The sequence below is a fragment of the Canis lupus genome, chromosome 31 (assembly GCF_048164855.1).
Source record: "Canis lupus baileyi chromosome 31, mCanLup2.hap1, whole genome shotgun sequence".
NCBI lineage: Eukaryota > Metazoa > Chordata > Mammalia > Carnivora > Canidae > Canis > Canis lupus.
The window spans coordinates 38,560,290-38,580,916 of record NC_132868.1 but is presented as its reverse complement, the minus strand read 5'-3'; the positions used below and the strand labels follow the sequence as shown (position 1 = coordinate 38,580,916).

General features: G+C 33.8%; 1 protein-coding gene and 1 pseudogene across 9 annotated transcripts in view; one reads left to right on the top strand and one right to left on the bottom strand.

Moving 5' to 3' along the window:
- Positions 1–8,287: 8,287 nt before the first annotated feature.
- ECT2 (epithelial cell transforming 2) overlaps positions 8,288–20,627 on the bottom strand; it is a 62,739-nt gene continuing 50,399 nt past the window's right edge. For 6 of the 9 annotated variants that reach the window (XM_072808090.1, XM_072808097.1, XM_072808095.1 and 3 more), the window contains 4 exons: positions 13,874–13,981; positions 12,664–12,810; positions 10,751–11,018; positions 8,288–9,625 (listed from right to left, as the gene is read on the bottom strand). In XM_072808090.1, coding sequence (XP_072664191.1) covers positions 10,752–11,018; positions 12,664–12,810; positions 13,874–13,981 — 522 coding nt within the window. In that variant the 3' untranslated portion in view covers positions 8,288–9,625; position 10,751. The remainder of the gene's footprint in view (positions 9,626–10,750; positions 11,019–12,663; positions 12,811–13,873; positions 13,982–20,627) is intronic. The other 3 variants (XM_072808096.1, XM_072808098.1, XM_072808099.1) reach the window with 1 other exon arrangement.
- On the top strand, positions 19,214–19,607 carry LOC140622006 (phosphatidylinositol N-acetylglucosaminyltransferase subunit P pseudogene; annotated as a pseudogene).

Genomic DNA, 20,627 nt, shown 5'->3' with positions numbered 1-20,627 from the left:
GAAGGAGAGAAATAGTAAAGGTTAGATAGAGCAGAGATAAGCAATACAGAAAGAAAAAGAAAAAAAAAAATACAGTAGAACAGATCAACGAAACTAAGAGCTGGTTCTTTAAAAGAATTAAAGAGAAAGGAAGGACCCAAATAAATAAAATCACAAATAAGAAAGGAGAAATAACAACTAATACCACAGAGACACAAAAAACTACGAGAGAAAATTATGAAAATTGTCCACAAACTGGACAATCTGGAAGAAAGGACAAATTCCTAGAAACTTACAAACTACCAAAACTGAAACAGGAATAGAAAATTTGAACAGACCCAGAAACAGCAAAGAAATTGAATTAGTAATTAAAAAAAAAAACAAAAACAAAAACAAAAAAACAAAAGTCCAGGGCCAGATAGCTTCCCAGACTTTTAAAGAATTTTTTAAAAAGATTTTATTTATTTATTCATGAGAGATACAGAGAGAGGCAGAGACACAGGCAGAGAGAGAATCAGGCTCCATGCAGGGAGCCCCATGTGGGACTCGATCCTGGGACCGGGATCACGCCCTGAGCCAAAGGCAGACACCTAACCACTGAGTCACCCAGGTGTCCCTAAAGAAGAATTATTAACTATTCTTCTCAAACTGTTCCAAAAAATAGAAATGGAAGGAAAACTTTCAAACTCCTTCTATGAGGCCAGCATTACCTTGATTCCAAAACCAGACAGGCTCCACTACAAAGGACAATCATGGGCCAATATCCCTGATGAACATGGATGCAAAAGTCCTCAACAAGATATTAGTAAATCGAATCCAACAGTAATGAAAAGAACTCTTCACCATGACCAAGTGGGATTTATTCCTGGGTAGCAGGGGTGGTTCACTATTTGCAAATCAATCAACATGATGCACCACATTAATAAAGGAAAGGATAAGAACCACATGATCCTCTCAATAGATGCAGAAAAAGCATTTGACAAAATACAGCATTCATTCTTGATAAAAACCCTCAGCAAAGTAGGTATAGATGGAACGTACATCAATGTCATAAAAGCCATCCAAGAAAGACCCAGAACTAATATCCTCTATGGGGAAAAACAGGGCTTTTCTTCTATGGTCAGGAACACGACAGGGCTGCCCACTCTCACCACTGTACTAGAAGTCCTAGCCTCAACCATCAGACAACAAAAAGAAATAAAAGGCATCCAAATCAGCAAGGAAGAGGTAAAACTTTCACTATTTGCAGACAACATGATACTCTATGTAAAAAAACCAAAAGATTCCATCCAAAAATTGTTAAAACTAATACACGAATTCAGCAAAGTTGCAGGATATAAAATCAACATAGAGCAATCTGTTGCATTTCTATATATCAAAAATGAAGCAGCAGAAAAAATAAATCAATAAATCCCATTTACAATTGCACCAAAAACCATAAGATAATTAGGATTAAACCAAAGAGGTAAAAGATCTATTCTCTGTAAACTATAGAACAATTATGAAAGAAATTGAAAAGGACACAAAGAAATAGAAAAGTATTCCTTGCTCATGGATTCAAAGAATGCTGTTAAAATGTCTATACTGCCCAAACAATCTACACATCTAATGCAATCCTTATCAAAACACCACCAGCATTTTTCACAGAGCTAGAACAAAAACAATCCTAAAATTTGAATGGCACCACAAAAGAGCCTGAGTAGCCAAAGCAATCCTGAAAAAGAAAAGCAAAGTGGGAGGCATCATGATTCTAGACTTCAAGCTAAGTTACAAAGCCGTAGTCATGAAGACAGTATGGTAGTGGCAGGAAAACAGACACAAAGATCAATGAACAGAATACAAAACCCAGAAATGGACCCACAACTGTATGGTCAACTCATCTTCGACAAAGCAGGAAAGACTATCCAATGGGAAAAAGACAGTCTCTTCAACAAGTGGTGTTGGGAAAACTGGACAGCCACATGCAGAAGAATGAACCTGGACCATTTTCTTACACTATACACAAAAATAAATTAAAAATGGGTGAAAGCCCTAAATGTTTGGTTTCTCACAGGAAACCATCAAAATCCTGCAGGCAGGGACGCCTGGGTGACTCAGCAGTTTAGTGCCTGCCTTTGGCCCAGGGCGTGATCCTGGAGACCCGGGATCGAGTCCCATGTCGGGCTCCCTGCATTGAGCCTGCTTCTCCCTCTGCCTGTGTCTCTGCCTCTCTGTGTGTATCTCATTAATAAATAAATATTTAAAAAAAAAAAAAAAGTCCTGCAGGCAGCAATCTCTTCGACCTTGGCATAGCAACTTCTTACTAGATACATCGCTAGAGGCAAGAGAAACAAAAACAAAAATGAACTATTGGGACTTCATCAAGATAAAAGGCTTCTGCACAGGAAAGTAAATGATCAACAAAACTAAAAGGCAGCCTATGGAATTGGAGAAGGTTTCACAAATGACGTGTCTGATAGAGGGTTAGTATCCAAAATCTATAAAGATTTCATCAAAGCCAACATCCAATAAACAAAAAATCCAGGTAAGAAATGGGCAGAAGACATGAATAAACATTTTTCCAATGAAGGCATCCAAAGGGCTAACAGACACATGAAAAGACGCTCAACATCAGTCATCATCAGGGGAATAAAAGCATAATCACTATGAGATAGCACCTCACACCTTTCAGAAAAAGCTAGAATTAACAACACAGGAAACTACCAGATGTCGGTGAGGATGTGGAGAAAGGAAAACCCTCTTACACCATTGGTGGGAATGCAAGCTGGTGCACCCACTCTGGGAAACAGTGTAGAGGTTCCTCAAAAAGTTAAAAATAGCACTACCCTATAATCCAACAATTGCACTACTGGGTATTTACCCAAAGGTTAAAAAAATACAGATTCGAGGGACACCTGGGTGGCTCAGTTGGTTAAGCATCCAACTCTTGGTTTCAGCTCAGGTCCTAAACTCAGTCGTGAGATTGAACCCTGTGTGGGGCTCCATGCTGGGCATGGAGCCCGCTTAAGATTCTCTCTCCCCCTCTTTTTGTCTCCCCCACACCACTTGTACTGTATCACTCTCTCCAAAATAAAAAATAAATAAATAAGTAAATAAATAAATAAATAAACAAACAGATTTGAAGGGTTACATGTACCCTGATTCTTACAGCAGCATTATCAACAACAGCCAAACTATGGAAAGGGCCCAAGTGTCTATCAATTGATGAAGGGATAAAGAAGATGCAGTATATTATCTACAATGGAGTATTAATCAAGTATCAGAAAGAATGAAATCTTCCATTTGCTGTGACATGGATGGAGCTAGAGTGTACTATGCTAAGCAACGTAAGTCAGTCAGAGAAAGATGAATACCATGATTGCACCCATTTGTGGAATTTAAGAAGCAAAACAGATGAACACAGGGGAAGCAGGGGGAAAAGAGAGAGGGTAAGAAACTATAAGAGATTCTTATCAATAGAGAACGGAGGGTTGATGGAGGGAGGGGATGGGGGGTTAGCTAAATGGGTGATGGGTATTAAGTAAAGCACCTGTTATGATGAACACTGGATACTGTTTCTATTTGTTTGAAGATTTACTTGAGGGAGAGAGAGAGAGAGCACAAGCAGGGGTAGAAGCAGAGGGACAAGCAGACTCCTCACTGAACAGGGAGCCTGACACAGGGTTCGATCCCAGGACCCCCAAGGCTGAAGTCAGATGCTTAACCAACTGAGCCACTCAGGCAACCCAGCACTGGGTATTATTATATGTTAAGTGATGAATCACTAAATTCTACTCTTGAAACCAATATTACTGTATGTTAACTAACTAGAATTTATTTTTTTAACTTCTTAAAAAAAATTTTATTTATTAGAGACAGAGAGAGAGAGGGGGGCGGAGACACAGGCAGAGGGAGAAGCAGGCTCCATGCAGCGAGCCTGACGTGGGACTCGATCCCAGGTCTCCAGGATCACACCCTGGGCTGAAGTTGGTGCTAAATCGCTAAGCCACCAGGACTGCCCAACTAACTAGAATTTAAATAAAAATTTGGAGGAAAACAAATTTTTAAAAATAAAATCAGGGGATGTTTTACAAAGAGTATTATAGATATATGTATATACATATGAATATAAATGTAGAGATAGAGATATACATATATACATAAAAGTGTAATGTATGTAAGATGCAAAGAAATAAGGCCCAAAGATTAATATTTGGGAAGCATGTCCATGTCAGGGATGGGAAGAGATTATACATTCAAAGATATACATTGAGAGTTAGCTCAATAGGTAGGAGGGGAAAAAAGTAGTGACACAAAATCCAAAGGAGGAAAGAGGTTTTTTTTAAAGGAGGGGATGATGCATCAAAAAGAATTAAAATACCTAAGAATAAATTTAACCAAGGAGATGAAATGTACACTGATACTATAAGACATTAATAAAAGAAACTGAAGATTCAAATAAATGGAAAGATGGTTCAATGCTTATGGATTTGAAGAATTAATATTGTTAAAATGTCCATTCTATCCAAAGCAATCTTGATTCAGCACAGTCCCTATCAAGATTCCAATGGTGTTTTTCATAGAAACAGATCAAACAATCCTAAAATTCGTATGGAACCACTGAAGACTCAAATAGCCAAAGCAATTGTGAAAAAACATACTATGAGCTATAGTCATCACACTCCCTGATTTCAAACTATATTACAAAACAATAGTAACCAAAACAGTATGGTATTGGCATTAAAAACACATTGATCACTGGAACAAATGAGGAGCCCACAAATAAACTTATGAATATATGGCCAATTAATTTACAACAAAGGAGCCAAGAATGTAGTTCGGAAAGGACAGTCTCTTCAATAAATAGTATTGGAAAAACTGGTTAGCCATGAGCAAAAGAATCAAATTGGACCATATCTTCAGCACAGACAAAAAATTAACTCATAAAGGATTAAAGACTTGAATATAAGACATGAAACCATAAAATTCCTAAAAGAAAAATAGTGGTAGAGTCCCTGACATTGGTCTTGGCAATGATTTTTTTTTTTTTTTTTGGATTTGACACCAAAAGCAAAGGCCATCCATAAAAGCAGAAATACACAAGCTTTGACTACAACAAACTAAAAAGGTTTTTACAGTGAAGGAAGTCAACAAAATAAAAAGGCAATCTACTGAACAGAAGAAAGTATCTGCGAATCAGGTATTGTAATTCAAAAGTGAACAAGCAATCCAATTTAAAAATGAGGAGAGGACCCGAAACGGCATTTTCCAAAGACATACAGATGACCAAGAGATACATGAAAATGTGCTCAACATCACTAATTATCAAGAAAATGGAAACTGAAATGCAAGGAGATATCCACTCCTATCAGTTACAAGGGCCATTACCGGAAAGGTACGAAGTAACATGAGGTGGCAGAAATGTGGGGAGAGGCAAACCCTTGAATTATGGGTGGAAATGTACGTTGGCGCAGCCACTATGGAAAGGAGATGGATGTGCTTCAAAAGATTAGAAACAGGGCTACTATACGATCCAGGAACACTAACCCCTTGGGTTTTCTCAACCATGAATGCTTGTTTTTCCACATGGAGGTCTATGTTTTTTGGCTTTTTAGTTCTTTATAATACAATTCCAGATGAGTCTATCATTTACATATATTGTGAACATATACTTTGTGACTTTTGCTCTTAATGGTGTGTTTTCACGACTGGAAGTTCTGAGTTTTAATACAGATTTACCAATCCTTCCCACTAAAATTATTTTAAATATGATGACACATTTAAGCAATATTTTCCAAACCTGGACAGATTAAGATACTCTCCTATATTACCTAGTGAAATCTTTTTTAGTTTTTACCTTTCTTATTTAAATCTCTAATTCCCCTGGAATTCATTTTGTATAGAATGTGAAGACATTAGATTTTTCTTCTTAAAGAAAGAGAGATTTTTCTCAGCACCACTTATTGGATAGACAGATTTCACTGTTTCAAAGCACGACTTTTGTTTATCAGTTTTTAATTATGACCCATTAATTTGTGTTCAGTGCATTGAGACTTCCAATATCTTGCCATCTTGATACTACAGGTTTATAATAAACCTTGTTCCTGACAGAGCAAGTTCCTCAACTGATTGGTTATTCTTAACCCTTTGTAATTCCATACACATTCTGGAAACAATTTGTCATGTTACACTCCCCGCCCCCCTCACTCCGCCTCACACCCCCACACACAACCTGTATTTTATTGGCTTGGATTTCTATCAATTTCTCACAACAAGCAATTTCCATATTTTTGACCTCAGTTATATACTAAAATTATTTTTAAATTGTATTTCATAAATGTTCGATAATGCCGTTAGAAGAACTCTGATTGTATTTAGTCATGTTGCCCAAAGGCCTTAGTTGAAATTTTATGAAAAACAGTGGCTGAGTTTTATTAAATGACCTTACAGAATCTACTGATCAATCATGTATTTTCTCCTATAAATTGTCAATTTAAGTCATATTTGTAAACTTCCAAAATATTGAACCACACTTACACTCTTGAAAGAACCCTACTTGATGCAACAAAATCCCTAAAACAATTCAAAAGGCTCTTTAGCATTGATATTGGGTCCAACTGGAAACCTGATTCCCATTTCAGCTCCATAACGGTGGAGTTGAGAAATAAACTTGAATCAAACTGCGTGAGTCTAAAAGGCTCCTTCAGTCAAGAGCACTGTGTTCCATTTACCATGATCATTATGTCAGTTTAGACCTGCTATGTTTATTAGTCATCCAAAGGTCACATATTCGGTTAGACTGTATTCTTACTTCTAGACTTAATTGTTAATCATTTATTTAGAATGATTGCTTCTATATCCATAATTGAAATTAATCAGTACTTTTCTTTCTTACATTATCCTTTTAAAATGTTGATATAAAGCTTATATTAAACTTCACAAAATGAACTGGATAGCTGCCAATCTTTTTTAATTCTGCAAAGTATGACTATTACTATACATTAAGTAGTCTTTAAATACTAGAACTCAGATTTAAAATCATTTTGAATTTGCATCTTCTTCAACAGTGCATATTTACCTAACTTGTGCTATTTTTGGGGCCATTAGAATTCTCTACTTGCTTTTGAGTCAACTTTCGCTATACTTTGCCTAGGTCCAACACATTTTCAAACTTGCTATAGAATTAAACATTTTCTTATGTCTCTTTCATGAATGTGATTCTTTATTGATATGGTTCTATATTCAATACATCATGTAGGATTTATATGGTGTAACCCACAAATACAATAATGGGTTAACATTACAAAATATATTAATATAATGCAACAGATTAAAGATCAATACTAAAACATTTTCTCAATAGAGAATAAAAGGTTAATTTGTAAGTAATATCCAAATATGATAAAGCATGTTGACATAAAGAATATACGCACACGGTCTTTAATTTGTAATGGGGATACCAAAAATACTATCCTGGAGCAGGAATCATTACTGAGAAAAACAAGAGGCATTTAAGGGGTTAAAGTTAAAATTAACTACCTGCTAATATTTTGCCAGGGTTCATCCAATGTTTCCAATTTCATGCCTTATCTCAGGTCATTTCCCCTCCCTGGAAACACCATACTTTTGGAGGAAACCAAAGCTCCATCTCCAATAAAATGATAAAAGCTGTGTAATTTCTGCCAGAAAAATGCATACATGCACTAAACACAAATTTTTTTATAAACTATCATAAGATTCACTGCCTCCATTCTACAAAATAGATTCCAGATTAAAAGCTACTGTCCTTGGGGCGACTGGGTGGCTCAGTCTATTAAGCATCTGACCTTGGCTCAGGTCATGATCTCAGGGTCCTGAGAATCAAGAACCACATCCACCTCCCTGCTCAGTGGGGAGGGAGTCTGTTTCTGCCTGCCTCTCTAATAAATAAATAAAATCGTTAAAAAAAAAAGTCCTACAATAAAGCTCAGTATACATAATGCTCAAAAATATTAATGGAGAAATGAATAAAATAAATACTCAAGCAAATATATGAAAGAAGTTGAAGCAAGCATTCATACTGACCTATAAAAATTTGTGTAAAGGAATTGATTAAAACACGAAACAGGGGTGCCTGGGTGGCTCAGATGGTTGAGCATCCAACTCTTGATTTGAGCTCAAGTCATGATCTCAGGGTCAAGGGATTAAGCCACACAGCAGGCTCTATGCTCAGCAGGGAGTAGTAGCTTAAGACTCTCTCTCCCTCTGCCTCTCTCCCTGCTGTCCCTCTCTCTCTCTCTAAAATAAGTAATTCTTTACAAAACAACAAAAAACATGAAACAAAATATACTTGAGTTTTAAGTATTTATTTACAAAGTTCTTACTAATACAACTGCTTTTAAAATATATAAAGAGTGATTTACTATTTAAAAATGGCAAATATGTGGCATAGAAAAAATCTAGTCAACTATTAAAGCAGATGACTGAAAATTGTTAAATGACAAAAGTTTGCATATCCTCCTACACAGATAGGAAATAAAAATGCATTTATTCATAGGAACTTGATTATTTTGGATCACTGACTATAAAAAAAAAAACTATTGGGAAAATTAACATCAGGGTTTGAAAGATATTTTACAACAGCAAATAAATGTATTTCAATTTTACACTTAATTATGAGACCAAAATAAAAGGTAGACCATACACATATCTACATATCTTATAGCAGATTAGTAAAACTGATGCCAATTTTAGAATTATCTCATAGAGTATATAATAGTCCATACCACAATTCCCCCATGGTCTTACCCTTCAAAATAAAATTCCTCACACTATCAAACTAAATGAAGATTTGCTAGTGGCTAAAATCACTCAAAATATATGGACCCTGAAAAAGTTACAAGTATATACTAATACCATGTTTGCCAAAATATACATTATTTTTTAAACTCTCTGTTCTTATCTCAATTTGCAAAAGTATTTTAAAACCATCTCCTTTAATTATTATTCTTGTTAATAAGGGCAAATCTTTTAAAACCCACACTCTACATTTTGAAAACATTAGAGAATAAAATAAACTGCAACAGAACAGTTAAATAACTACTTCAAACAGCACATTTGAAACAAGTCCCCACTATTAACCAGAAATCTGTGCAGGTGTTTTATCTAGTAAGTTCTGTATTATCACTTAATTTCTTCACAAATTGAGATACACAAATAGGAATTTCCAAAAATTCATTCATGGACACTATACACAGAGAGTCACAGCAGTATTTGGTACTCACCAATATAATTTATTTACTATTATCAAGTTGCAAGGCTACTAATATGAATAACTTAAATTATTGGTCTTAGAATGAAGGATTCGAGTGAAGAGAAAAATTACATCAAAATCAATATAATTTTTACATGAATTAACTCAAAAATATGTAAGAGGTTAACCTTACTCATTCAAGAAGAAAATCAAATGACAGTTTTAGTGTTATCTATATTCTTTCCAGCTTTCACCAAGTGCTAATGACAAGTACCATTTAAGTCAGTTTCTTATTTGAACATGAAGTGTTTATAAGTTGCTTTAAATTAAGACTTTTTTTAAGCTTCATATCAAATGAGTTGTAGATCTGCTTAAAGTATGACTTCTTCTTTCAAAGAAGGAAGGTAGGCTGATAAGGGAGGGAGATGGGATACCCTGTAAAGACAAGACAAATATTTTTATATTTAAATTTTTTCTTAAAAAAAAAAATAACATTTTAGCATCATGCAGATTATTTTTACAACCTAATGTAACAATTTTAAAACATCTGAGAATTCTAAACTCTTTAAATAAATGAATTTAAATTAGGGGATGGGAAAAAAACACAAAAGTATTTTAGCATTCTGAAAAACAAAAAGAAATGAACAGACTGGTTAATTATATATTAAGTCAACTGGGATACTGGCTTACTGGTAATAGGGTATTTCTGTGTGATATTAAAGACTGTTTCAGGTTCTTTAAAAAAATTATAAATTAGTAAGTTTTTGTGGTAAAAAGACAAGCCCTAGTAGTTTCTTCTTAATCATAAAGCAAAATTAAGAGGAGTGAAATTACTTCATGAAAAATTGTTCTCTAAAATTAAAGGTCATATATTCCTAGAGAGTTTTTGTACTATGTGTGCAATTCATACATAGGTGTAGGTGTATAATTTTGCTCCATGTAAAAACAGCAAAATATAGCACTTCTGAAGATTATTAAGTTACTAAGCTATCTATATTTGTTTCAGAGGTCAAAGTTAAATATCATCAGAATTTTCAATAATAATAAAGAAACATGCGCAAGAACACCAAAAATTGAAGAGTGGGTGTAAATCAAGATGAATTATAAAGAAAGCTATTATTGCTTTAACATATATGAATGTCTAACTGTAAGTAAACCTAGAGCCAACCAAGTAGCTGATTGTAAGTTCTCATCAACAATGTAGTAAAATGTAGTATTTATTTAAAGAGCTACGTTGGTAAAGTATTACCATTTAAGTGATAACAAAGATGATTTAAGAAGATAGTATAAAAGCTTAAAGTTTCTTCAAGCGAAGCGTTTATGATTTGCCATATTAAAAAGCATGAATTTTATATAAATGCCATAAATCTAAGATTAAGAATCAGATTTGGAATAAAAATCTACTTTACATCAAAATTATTACTATTCCTTAAAATGCTCACTTTCATAAATAGGAAAATTTCTAATTTCTAAATCCCCACCCACTTAATAATGATTCAGTGAAGAAAGTATACTTTCTTCTTTTCACAAATACAAATTTCAAATAGCTAATAAGCTCACATTAAACTTCACGAGGCTTGTTTCCATTACTGGTTGGCATATCTCCTAATTCTTCACAAATATCAAAGATGACTTGGATAGGACTTTTTTTGAAATTTGAAAAATCAATAGTTCCTTTTAGTATCTCTGAAAAACTAGCTCGTGAGGCAGAATGACGGATAGATCGAAACCAGGAGTTTTGAGAGCGCCCACCAGTAGAGTTTGAGCGCTGTACATAAACATGCTTAGTAAATCCAATTATATTGCTTGTGGAAACAGAATGGACAATCTGTTAGAACAGAAATAAGCAATTGAGAAGAGGACATCAATGTTTTAAAGATATTTTACATACTTATTTATGTTATCTACAAAGAAGTGACAAAAGCTACAAATAATTTTCTAAAAATTTTCTGTGAATTCCAATTACATCCATTTGAAAAGCAATGTTTATAAGAGTTACGTAGGTATGTAGATGCGGGACATAAACAAGGGACAGGACTTTGGCCTTACTGTATTGTCTATTATCTATTAACTCATTTTCATTTATCAAATTTCTTTGCATATATCTATATTGTCAAGCACAACTTCCCTTCCACTGGAAGGTTAATCTTCCTCCAAAATTTGTATAAACATACTCATACATTTAACTGTAAGTGTTTAAGACTTAGACCTAACTAGCTTTTAAAAAAATAAGAGTTACTAGATGAGGTGCGTTAACACCTCATCTATAAATTTCATATAAAAAAAGGTAACCATTCATAAAATGCTAAACCACTTATTATATTCCAAGAACTGTTCAAAGTCCTTTGCGTATATTAACGTAATTAATCTTTACAACTACTACTTTAAATTCATCTTACTGATAGAGAAATTGAAACAGAGAGATTTTAATAACTTGCCAAAAGTCATACAGCTACCAAACAGCAGAGCCAGGATTTGAACATGTGAGTTTCAGAGTTCATGCTCTTAACCACTATTCAAATTGCTTCTCATTAGATAATCACATTGTGTATGTATGTGTGTTTAGTCCTTATTGTAACACTACAGGGTTAAGTACTATTAGCCTCTTTTTTTCTCAGCTGCAAAAATGAGGATAAGAGAAGAAGAAACTTGCTGAAGGACACACAACTACGAAGTGTCAATCACATGCTTTTCTTAACCTTAGTAGGTTAGATCAATAACGTTGCAAAGAACAGATACATCATTCACATACTTAGTGGCAGTAATAAATGTTAGAAATGTTCCTGATATTAATTGTCTAATAATTCTGACACCACTAGGAATTTGAGTTATTCAGGAAAAATTTAAGAATATACACATATAAATTTAGAATCCACATCATTCTTTGGCTTCAGAGGTTTATTCTACTCATCATAAAAATAGTAAAAAAAAATACTCATCAACAAAATAGTATATATTTTTTTTCTGCTATATTATTGGAGCCAATCCCTATAAACAGAACCATCATTGTTTACATTATTAAAGTGATGAGCCTAATTGAAATTTTCTTTTCTTTTCAAGATTTTATTTATTTATTCATGAGAGACACAGAGAGAGAGAGGCAGAGGCACAGGCAGAGGGAGAGGCAGGCTCCAAGCAGGGAGCCTGATGTAGGACTCGATCCTGGGTCTCCAGGATCACACCCTGGGCTGAAGGTGGCGCTAAACTGCTGGGCCACCAGGGCTGCCCAAATGTTTCTTTTCTTAGAGATTTTTGAATGTACCTCAATCCCAATAAAATTTCATATCAAACTATATACCAAGTATGTCTCTAGTTCATTAAGTTAAGTTTTTCTGTTACCTTTACCCAAGAGACTAAAAAAAAAAAAAAAAAAAAAAGACATTAAGACTTCCATTTTGAAAAAGTTAGCAAATTCCATACCAACTCCGTAAATGCGAATAAGTCATTTAGGCCATTAGACCAAAGTCACTTACTGCTAATGATGATGTGCTAGATAGACGACTCATTACATGCTTGTCATTGCTAGAAGGACTTCTTCCCTCCACTGAGCTTTGGGATGTCATAAGGGCCCTTCGCAGAGCTCTTTTTGGAGTTTTGGAGAAAGAGAACGCTCTTGTAACCTAGAGTTAAAAAGAGTTACAATTAATTAAGCCTAGATAAATCTAACACAACTGATAAGAACATAAAGCCAAATATACATGAAGTTTTTCTACAAATAATATATGGCAGAATTGGAATTTCTTTGGACAAAACAGTAAGAAGATGTAGTAGCACACTGTAGACTATTCCATCTTGCAATCATCAAGCACTACAGCCAAATGTGAGGAAGAAAGTAGGAAGAAAAACCTGGCCTGGGAGATCAGAAACCTGGGTTTTTATCTGATTCTGCTAAAATTTAGTCGTGAAATCTTTAATCCAAAGCCACTTGAACCTCAATTTATTTATTAAAAAAGAGAAAGAGTTCATTTGAATCATTATTTAACATGCTTATCTGGTATAATAATATACATTAAATGCTGGGAGATACAAAGATGATTAAATAATAAAGTAGATGGCCTCTCTTCAAAAGCAAAAAGAACAAAAAATGCTCAAAATATTATAATTCTAGTTCTACCTTTAAAAAGTCCCATTACATGGGGCACCTGGATGGTTCAGTCAGTTATAAGCTTCTGACTCTTAATTTCGGCTCAGGTCATGATCTCAGGGTGGTGAATTCAAGATCCACACTGGACTCCACACCCAGCACAGAGCCCATTTGAAATAAACAGCCCCATTACCAACATTCTTACATAGTCCTCAACTCTGACAAGGTAAAAAGGGAAGTGGTCTTCATCATCAGGAGACTGAAATGTACTTAAGGTCAGGAGTAGACCCCAGGCAATATTTAAGATGGATGTATATGTATCTACATCTAAACCAGCACTAGGACATTCTAGTGAAGCATGGGGCATAGAAGTAGCACTATAACAAGAATGGGGGGGATAACAAGTTGTTATAATTACTGCACTAAAGAATTTGCTGAACTAAAACTATTAGCTCTATGGGCCCTTTTAGAACCAAGAAAATAGCTCAAATAGCTCTGTTATACAGACCATCCATATACTGGGGTTTATGGCAGTATTATTTTCAAATAATCTGAAAAATACATTTTGCTGATATGTTAAATAATAAGCTAAGACTCACCTTTTTTGAAGTCTTTTTTATTGCTCTAGATGCTCTACTCAATGTACTATCCATATCTTTAGTATTTACTTCAAAGGATTCTGGATCAGCACTGTATATAAGATTCTCCTGTCAAAAAACAAAACAAAACAAAACAAAACAAAACACTTTTATATTATTTTAAAATAAATAAGTAAAGCAAAATAAAAATACACAACTGTTTCTAAAATCAAAGCTTTAAGCACATGGGAGTATGTACAAATGAAACAACTTAGGTTTTTTATATGCTTGGCATAATTTCAACTTTGAAATGTACTAATTTAAGGGCAGTAAAAAATTAGCATTCACTAAATGCAAAAATCATTACAAGGACTATGGACACCAAAGCAAGTGAAAAAAAAAAAAAAAACTCAATATAAAATATTTTTAACAACCCTAAAACCAACAAGTTGGAAATCAGTGGACATAATGCTTTAAGTATTAAGTCCACTACAAAACCACATCAGAAACAAAATTTCCTTGAGATAATCTCAAATTAAAACTTAAGACTTTTTCCTTTGTTCCTCAACTAAAATCTGATGGATTCTAAATTGGAGGTTCTGAATCTGTGATCAAGATCTCCTAGAAGTGGCAATGGATAGAAATAAGGAGGTATGCAACTTTCCTGAAATCACGTGCAAATCTCTGTGCGTGCAGAAATGCAAAGGACATTTTTCTAAGGAGTGGGCTCAACGCTTATGTTACATTCTAAAAGGAGTCAAAAATTTCATATAGGCCAAGAGCCACTAATGAAAATTAACCTTAAATGAGACAACTAATCTCCAAGTAATCCAAAATATAATTATATAATTTGCTCAAATTATATTTGGGTTGGGCTTTTCGAAAAAAGGAGGTGAGATAAAATGTTTTTGCATACTCCTATAACCAATTTACACTTTAAATTTGTAGATCTAGGTCATGAATCACCAAGTTCCTCCACTAGTCTAGCACTATTAAGACTATCTTCCACCACTGCCATTCTGTGGCTAGAGAGAATTTTATACAACCTTGTGGATATTGGTTTTTCTAAAAATATTCTCATATGCAAAATGTAGAATATATCTGGTATACTTAACCCACAGGAGTCATAAAACAAGATAACTAATGCACAGTAGTCCTTTGAAATAAAATGTTAAACGCCCTTATAAACAAATAGTCTTAAATATTATACTCTACAATTATAAATGGTTGCTTTGGCTCTTCAGCACTGACATCACATAGACAGGCTTGGTTTTACCAAAGCTTCTTAAAACAAGCAAATCCGTCATGTCTGCGCTAGACCTTGTCTTTCCACCTCATCCATTTGCTAAAAATGACTCAGTTGCTTACTAATCCCAATCAGATAATAGTACTTAAAATCATCAGTAACTTTTTAAAATGTTATAATTTTTTTCCTGAGTCAAAAAAAAAAAAAAAATCACTTCCATTATAGAAAATTTGGAAGAAGAAGAAAAAAAAAAAAAAAAAGAAAATTTGGAAGAAAAATTTAAAAATAAAATAAAATTACCCACAAGTGTTCTATTTACTATTTACATTTAAACATACTTCCTACACATATTTTTATATGCATAATTCTTTTATTTTAACAAAATTAGAATGGTTCTATTCAGTTTTATATCTTATATTTTTCAATTAGCTGTGTATTATGGCTCTTTTCCATATCACTTGAAGGAATTCCTCTATCAAAGAATGATAAATGTCTCTTCTGATTATATGAGAATTAATGTTATCATTTCATTATTTTTTAACACAAAGTGCCTCTATTTCCTTTTTGTTAAGAAGTAAATATAACATCAAAAAAATACTTAAGAATGAACAAAGATGAAAGACATATACTGTAAACTACAACATGTCATTGCTGAAAGGAATTAAAAAAGGGAGGAATAAGTGGAAAAACACCCTGTCCTCATGAATTGAAAGATTTAACATTAACATGTCAATACTACACAAAGCAATCTACAGATTCAATGAAATCCTTCTCAAAATCCCAATGATTTTTTTGCAAAGAAAAAAAATTCATTCCAAAATTCATATGAAATCACAAGGGAGCCCAAATAGCCAAGACAATCCTGGAAAAAAAGTACAAAGTTGGAAGTCTCAAACCTCTTGGTTTGTTTGTTTGTTTATTTATTTATTTATTTATTTATTTATTTATTTTTAAGCCTCTTGGTTTAAAAACCTACTACACTAAGGGGTGCCTGGGTGGCTCAGGTGGTTGAGCATCTGACTCTTGATTTCTGCTCAGGTCACGATCTTGAGTCATGGGACTGAGGCCCACATTGGGGTCATGGGATTGAGCCCTACGTTGGGCTCCTCACTCAGCGGGAGTCTGCTGGAGAAGGTCTCTCTCCCTCCCCCTCTACCTCTGCCCCTCCCCTCATCCTCCCACTTTTTCTAAAATAAATAAATCTTAAAACAAAAAACAGAAAAAAAAAAACAACTTACCTACTACTATAATCAAAATGGTACTATACTGACATAAGATATAGAATATGAAACATAATAGAGAGCTCAGAAATAAACTCCCCTATAATGTGGTCAAATGATTTGACAAGGGCATCAAGACTATTCAATAGAAAAAGGACAGTCTTTCCAACAAATGGTCCTGGAAAAACTAGATATCTACAGGCAAAAGAATAAAGTTGGATCCTTACCTTATACCACATACAAAAATTGATCAAAATGGATCAAAGCTCTAAATAAAAGAGCTAAAACTATAAAACTCTTAGAAGACAAAAGCTTCAAGACACTGGATTTAACAGTGCTATCTCTGATATACCACAGAGGCAGAGGCAACACAAGAAAAACAGAAAAGTTAGATTTCATAAAAACTGGTAAATGTACAAAAGACACTACAAATAGAGTAGATGGAATCTACAGAATGGGAGAAAAATGTAAATCATATATCTGATATATATGAGAAGAGATTAATATCCAGAACATATAGAGAATGCCTAAAACTCAACATCAAAAAACCAACCAACCGATTCAACATTCACCACTTACACCTACATCTTCTTACAGGTTTTTGAAATGGTTTCACTTTTAATTTTTGAAATCTACCTATAAGCTTATGTGGATATAAGGTTAGGATATACATCTAATTTTCCGTAAGTATAGCACCATATGTTAACAATCCTATTAAATTGTTAAAGTACTACATTTATCGTATAATAGAGTCTTATTTCAAGGACTTTTATCCTTTCCATTGAGCAGTAGTGTTCTGATCATTGTAACTTTCAAAATACAATGTAATAGCTCATAAAAGGAGTACTAATCTTTACTTTTTTATTGTTGCTTTTTCTTTAAAAATTATCTTTGGAATCCTTCTGTCAAAATCCAGAAATTTACTGAAGGATTTTATAAGAATTATAATGAGTTGACTTCGTTACGCTAGTCAGCATTTTCATTCAGGAGCGTCACAGATTTCTCTGTGAAGTATTATACAGTTTTCTTAAAATAGAAAACTCTCATTTATTTCTTACAAGACTATTCCTAGATATATACTAAAATTTCCTAAATTTATACCACGTTTTATTGGAAAGAGGGGTCTTTGTTCCTCATGCTTTCTAGTTGGTTACTGCCAGCATAGAGAAAAACTATTGAGGGGCACCTGGGTGGCGCAGTGGGTTACGACTCCAACTCTTGGTTTTGGCTCAGGTCCTGATCTCAAGGTTGTTAAATCAGCCCCGTGCTGGCTCAGCAGGCAGTCTGCTTAGGACTCTCTCTCCCTCTGCCTATATCCCCCCTCCCTGCCCCACCCCACACTCTTTTCTACTTTCTCTCTCTAAAATAAGTAAGTCTTTAAAAAAGTCTATTGATATGTATTTATTTTTTTATTTGGCTAAACTAAACTGTTACAAGTTCTAATATTTTTTTCAATTGGTTCTTGTTAGTTATCTAGACAATCACTGGCAAAATAACAGAAGAGTTAACATCTCTCGACAATCTGTGAGAAACAAAGCAGTCAAGACTGTGATTCAAGCTCTGCCTATCCCTGAGTCTCCATCATCCCCATTCACATACCCCTCCAAGGTTCTGCATTAAGATTTCCAACATTTTATAGCAAAGGGATCACATTTCCTACATTGCTGTACATATGATGCCATAAACTAAGCACAGCTGTAACTTTAGTTTTATGAATTTGATTTTCTTCTCATTTCATTTTCAATTTTAGTTTCATTTGATTTCATTTCAAACTGGCTTTCATTTAATCAACACATATATATTAAAAACTTACTTGATAGAAGTTTTTTATACTCCTACAGAAGCAAATTCAGAAAAAGGATGTTTTGACACAAATATCTTTTTCTTCATGTTTTGTTTTCAAAATACAAATAATTCATCAATGTTCATTCTAAATTGATCAACCCAAGATATTTTTTAAAAACTAAACACTGAAGGGGCACCTGGGTGGTGCAGTTGGTTAAGCATCAGACTCTTGGTTTTAGCTCAGGTCATGATCTCTCAAAAAAAAAAAAAGTAAATCTTAAAAACATCTCACGAATAGAATTATAGAGAGGAATTTACCTAGGAATACATCTAATAAGAAATGGATATATCTACATTTTTTTTGCTGGAAAGACAGATGAAAATATCAAAAATTGCACTGCTGAAAAAAAGACTAGTGGGGCAGGTATGTATATTTTACTGCAGGATACTTTTCTCTATTTGATTTTTTAATGTGCAAATATTATTTTTATTTTTCAATTTAGAGAGTAAAACTCATAAAATGAATATAAAACTAAATCCTTAAGCAGTTGCTAATAAAGAAAAGAGATTCTCAGTCTTTCTATTGCTATCTTAACTATTATTAAGCATATAATAACCTATGAACTGAAAAGAGAGCAGATGGCTTCCTGTTTTCTCTCAATGAACAAATAAATTACTTCTAATTTGATTAGGGTAGATAGATATGAAGTCTTTTACATTTCTAGAAGCCCTGAGTTCAGGATGACTGGAAAGGTAAGCATGTAGGTAGTTCTAGTGGCTGAGATGACAATATAGCTGTTTGCTAAGATGTAAAGATGAAGTACTTCCTTTAGTTCTCTCTATATAGGGGAAGGTAAGTAGGGCAAATCACAGACAAAAATGTAAAGTTGGGGAAACTTAGCTTCATTATTCCAAGGTTTTTTTCTATTAGTCTTTTTGTTTTACCAGCAGTTCCCATTCTCTCTTCCAAATAGTGAAAAACCTTACTCTGGGGGCACTGTCGTGACCTGGCCTTCCCCACAGTTCTTCCTCTCTTGCCCCTGTCAAGCTTCCCAGACAGGCACTTCCATAAGGGACTGTGTGCTAAGGCTGTCTAAAGCCACAGGGAAAATGCTGGGAAATTCACCATTACCACTGCCAGAAAGAGCGATTTATGGCTTTGTTCTTTTCTTAAGCTCCCAATTTGGCTTCATACTGTATCTTGTGGGGGCTTTTATTCCTAAATCTTGACTAAACTCCTTAGGCTTAATCTACTGGTCTCAAAAATATTAGGCAGTTGTACTACCTGTGTACCTTCTCATTACTATAGTAATCAGTTATGAATAAATCTGATTGAGTACCTCTCCACTCAACTCCATTCATACATTCACAGACAACTATGCTAAAAATCAACAGCAGAAGAAATACCAAGACACCAGCCCAACCTTAAGAGATAGTTCCTGTTGGTGAAGTCAACTAAATATTCTTTCTTGGAGCCAAAGAACTTTATGTCAAAACTGTATAAAGACTAACAAGCATTTAAAGTTTTTGATGTAATAATTTTGACCATAATTATTTTGACCATCTCTTATTAATACCCAATATTGAAATGCAAAAAAAGTTGAACTTGTCTTAGATTAAGTTCCATTAATATTATAAATGTTCTCAAACATTAGTTATTAACTAAAAAAAAAAAAAAAAGAATAAAATACTGCATTACCATATACCAGACTGTTTAAAAAACAAGTATCACTAAAGGCAAGACATCCCTTCAAAAAAAAAACAAAAACAAAAACAAAAACAAAAACCCTACTCTATTCCTCTAAATTTCCAAAATAAAAGCAAAATTTATACCATAAATAAAAGACATTTTTAATAACATACTAATATAATCCTAAAACTATTTCATGATTTACTCAACATATCTCAAGCATCAACGGCTAGAAAGAGAAGCTCTTCAATGAGCCCCAAATCCACAAATACCTAAGACTAGATCTAAAGACAGATCTGCAGAGTTTAAGATTAGAAAGTAGTAATCAATTTCTCCCACTGAGTGAAATATTAATTCCAGGAGAAACTGAATCTTAGCTACAGATTTCAGAGACCTACTCATCGGTGTTAATTCAAAAGAAATTTTCCACCATTTCTGACATCTTAAGCTAATGAGATCCTTTTTCATGTGAGTTATCAGACCCTTTTTCCCTAAGCTCTCTTCTCCCACTAGTCCTCAAACACAGAAAAAATATCTAGCATCATAGAGCCTCCCTGAGCTTGTGCCTCAGTGATTTCCTCAAGCTCTATAAGCATATTTATAGCTTACCGCTACTGCCTTGACCAAATTAAAGTAGTACCAATAACAGATATTTATATCAAGAACTTATTATGTATGGCTAATAACCAGAATTGTAAATACAAATCATATTAACTCCATTATAAATATCATCGGCTCAGAAACACAAACTCTTCTCATATACGTTCTACTTTCAGTCTATTTACGTAGTTAGTTCTTAAAACTTGTAGCCAGAATTTCTTTTTTTTTTTTTTA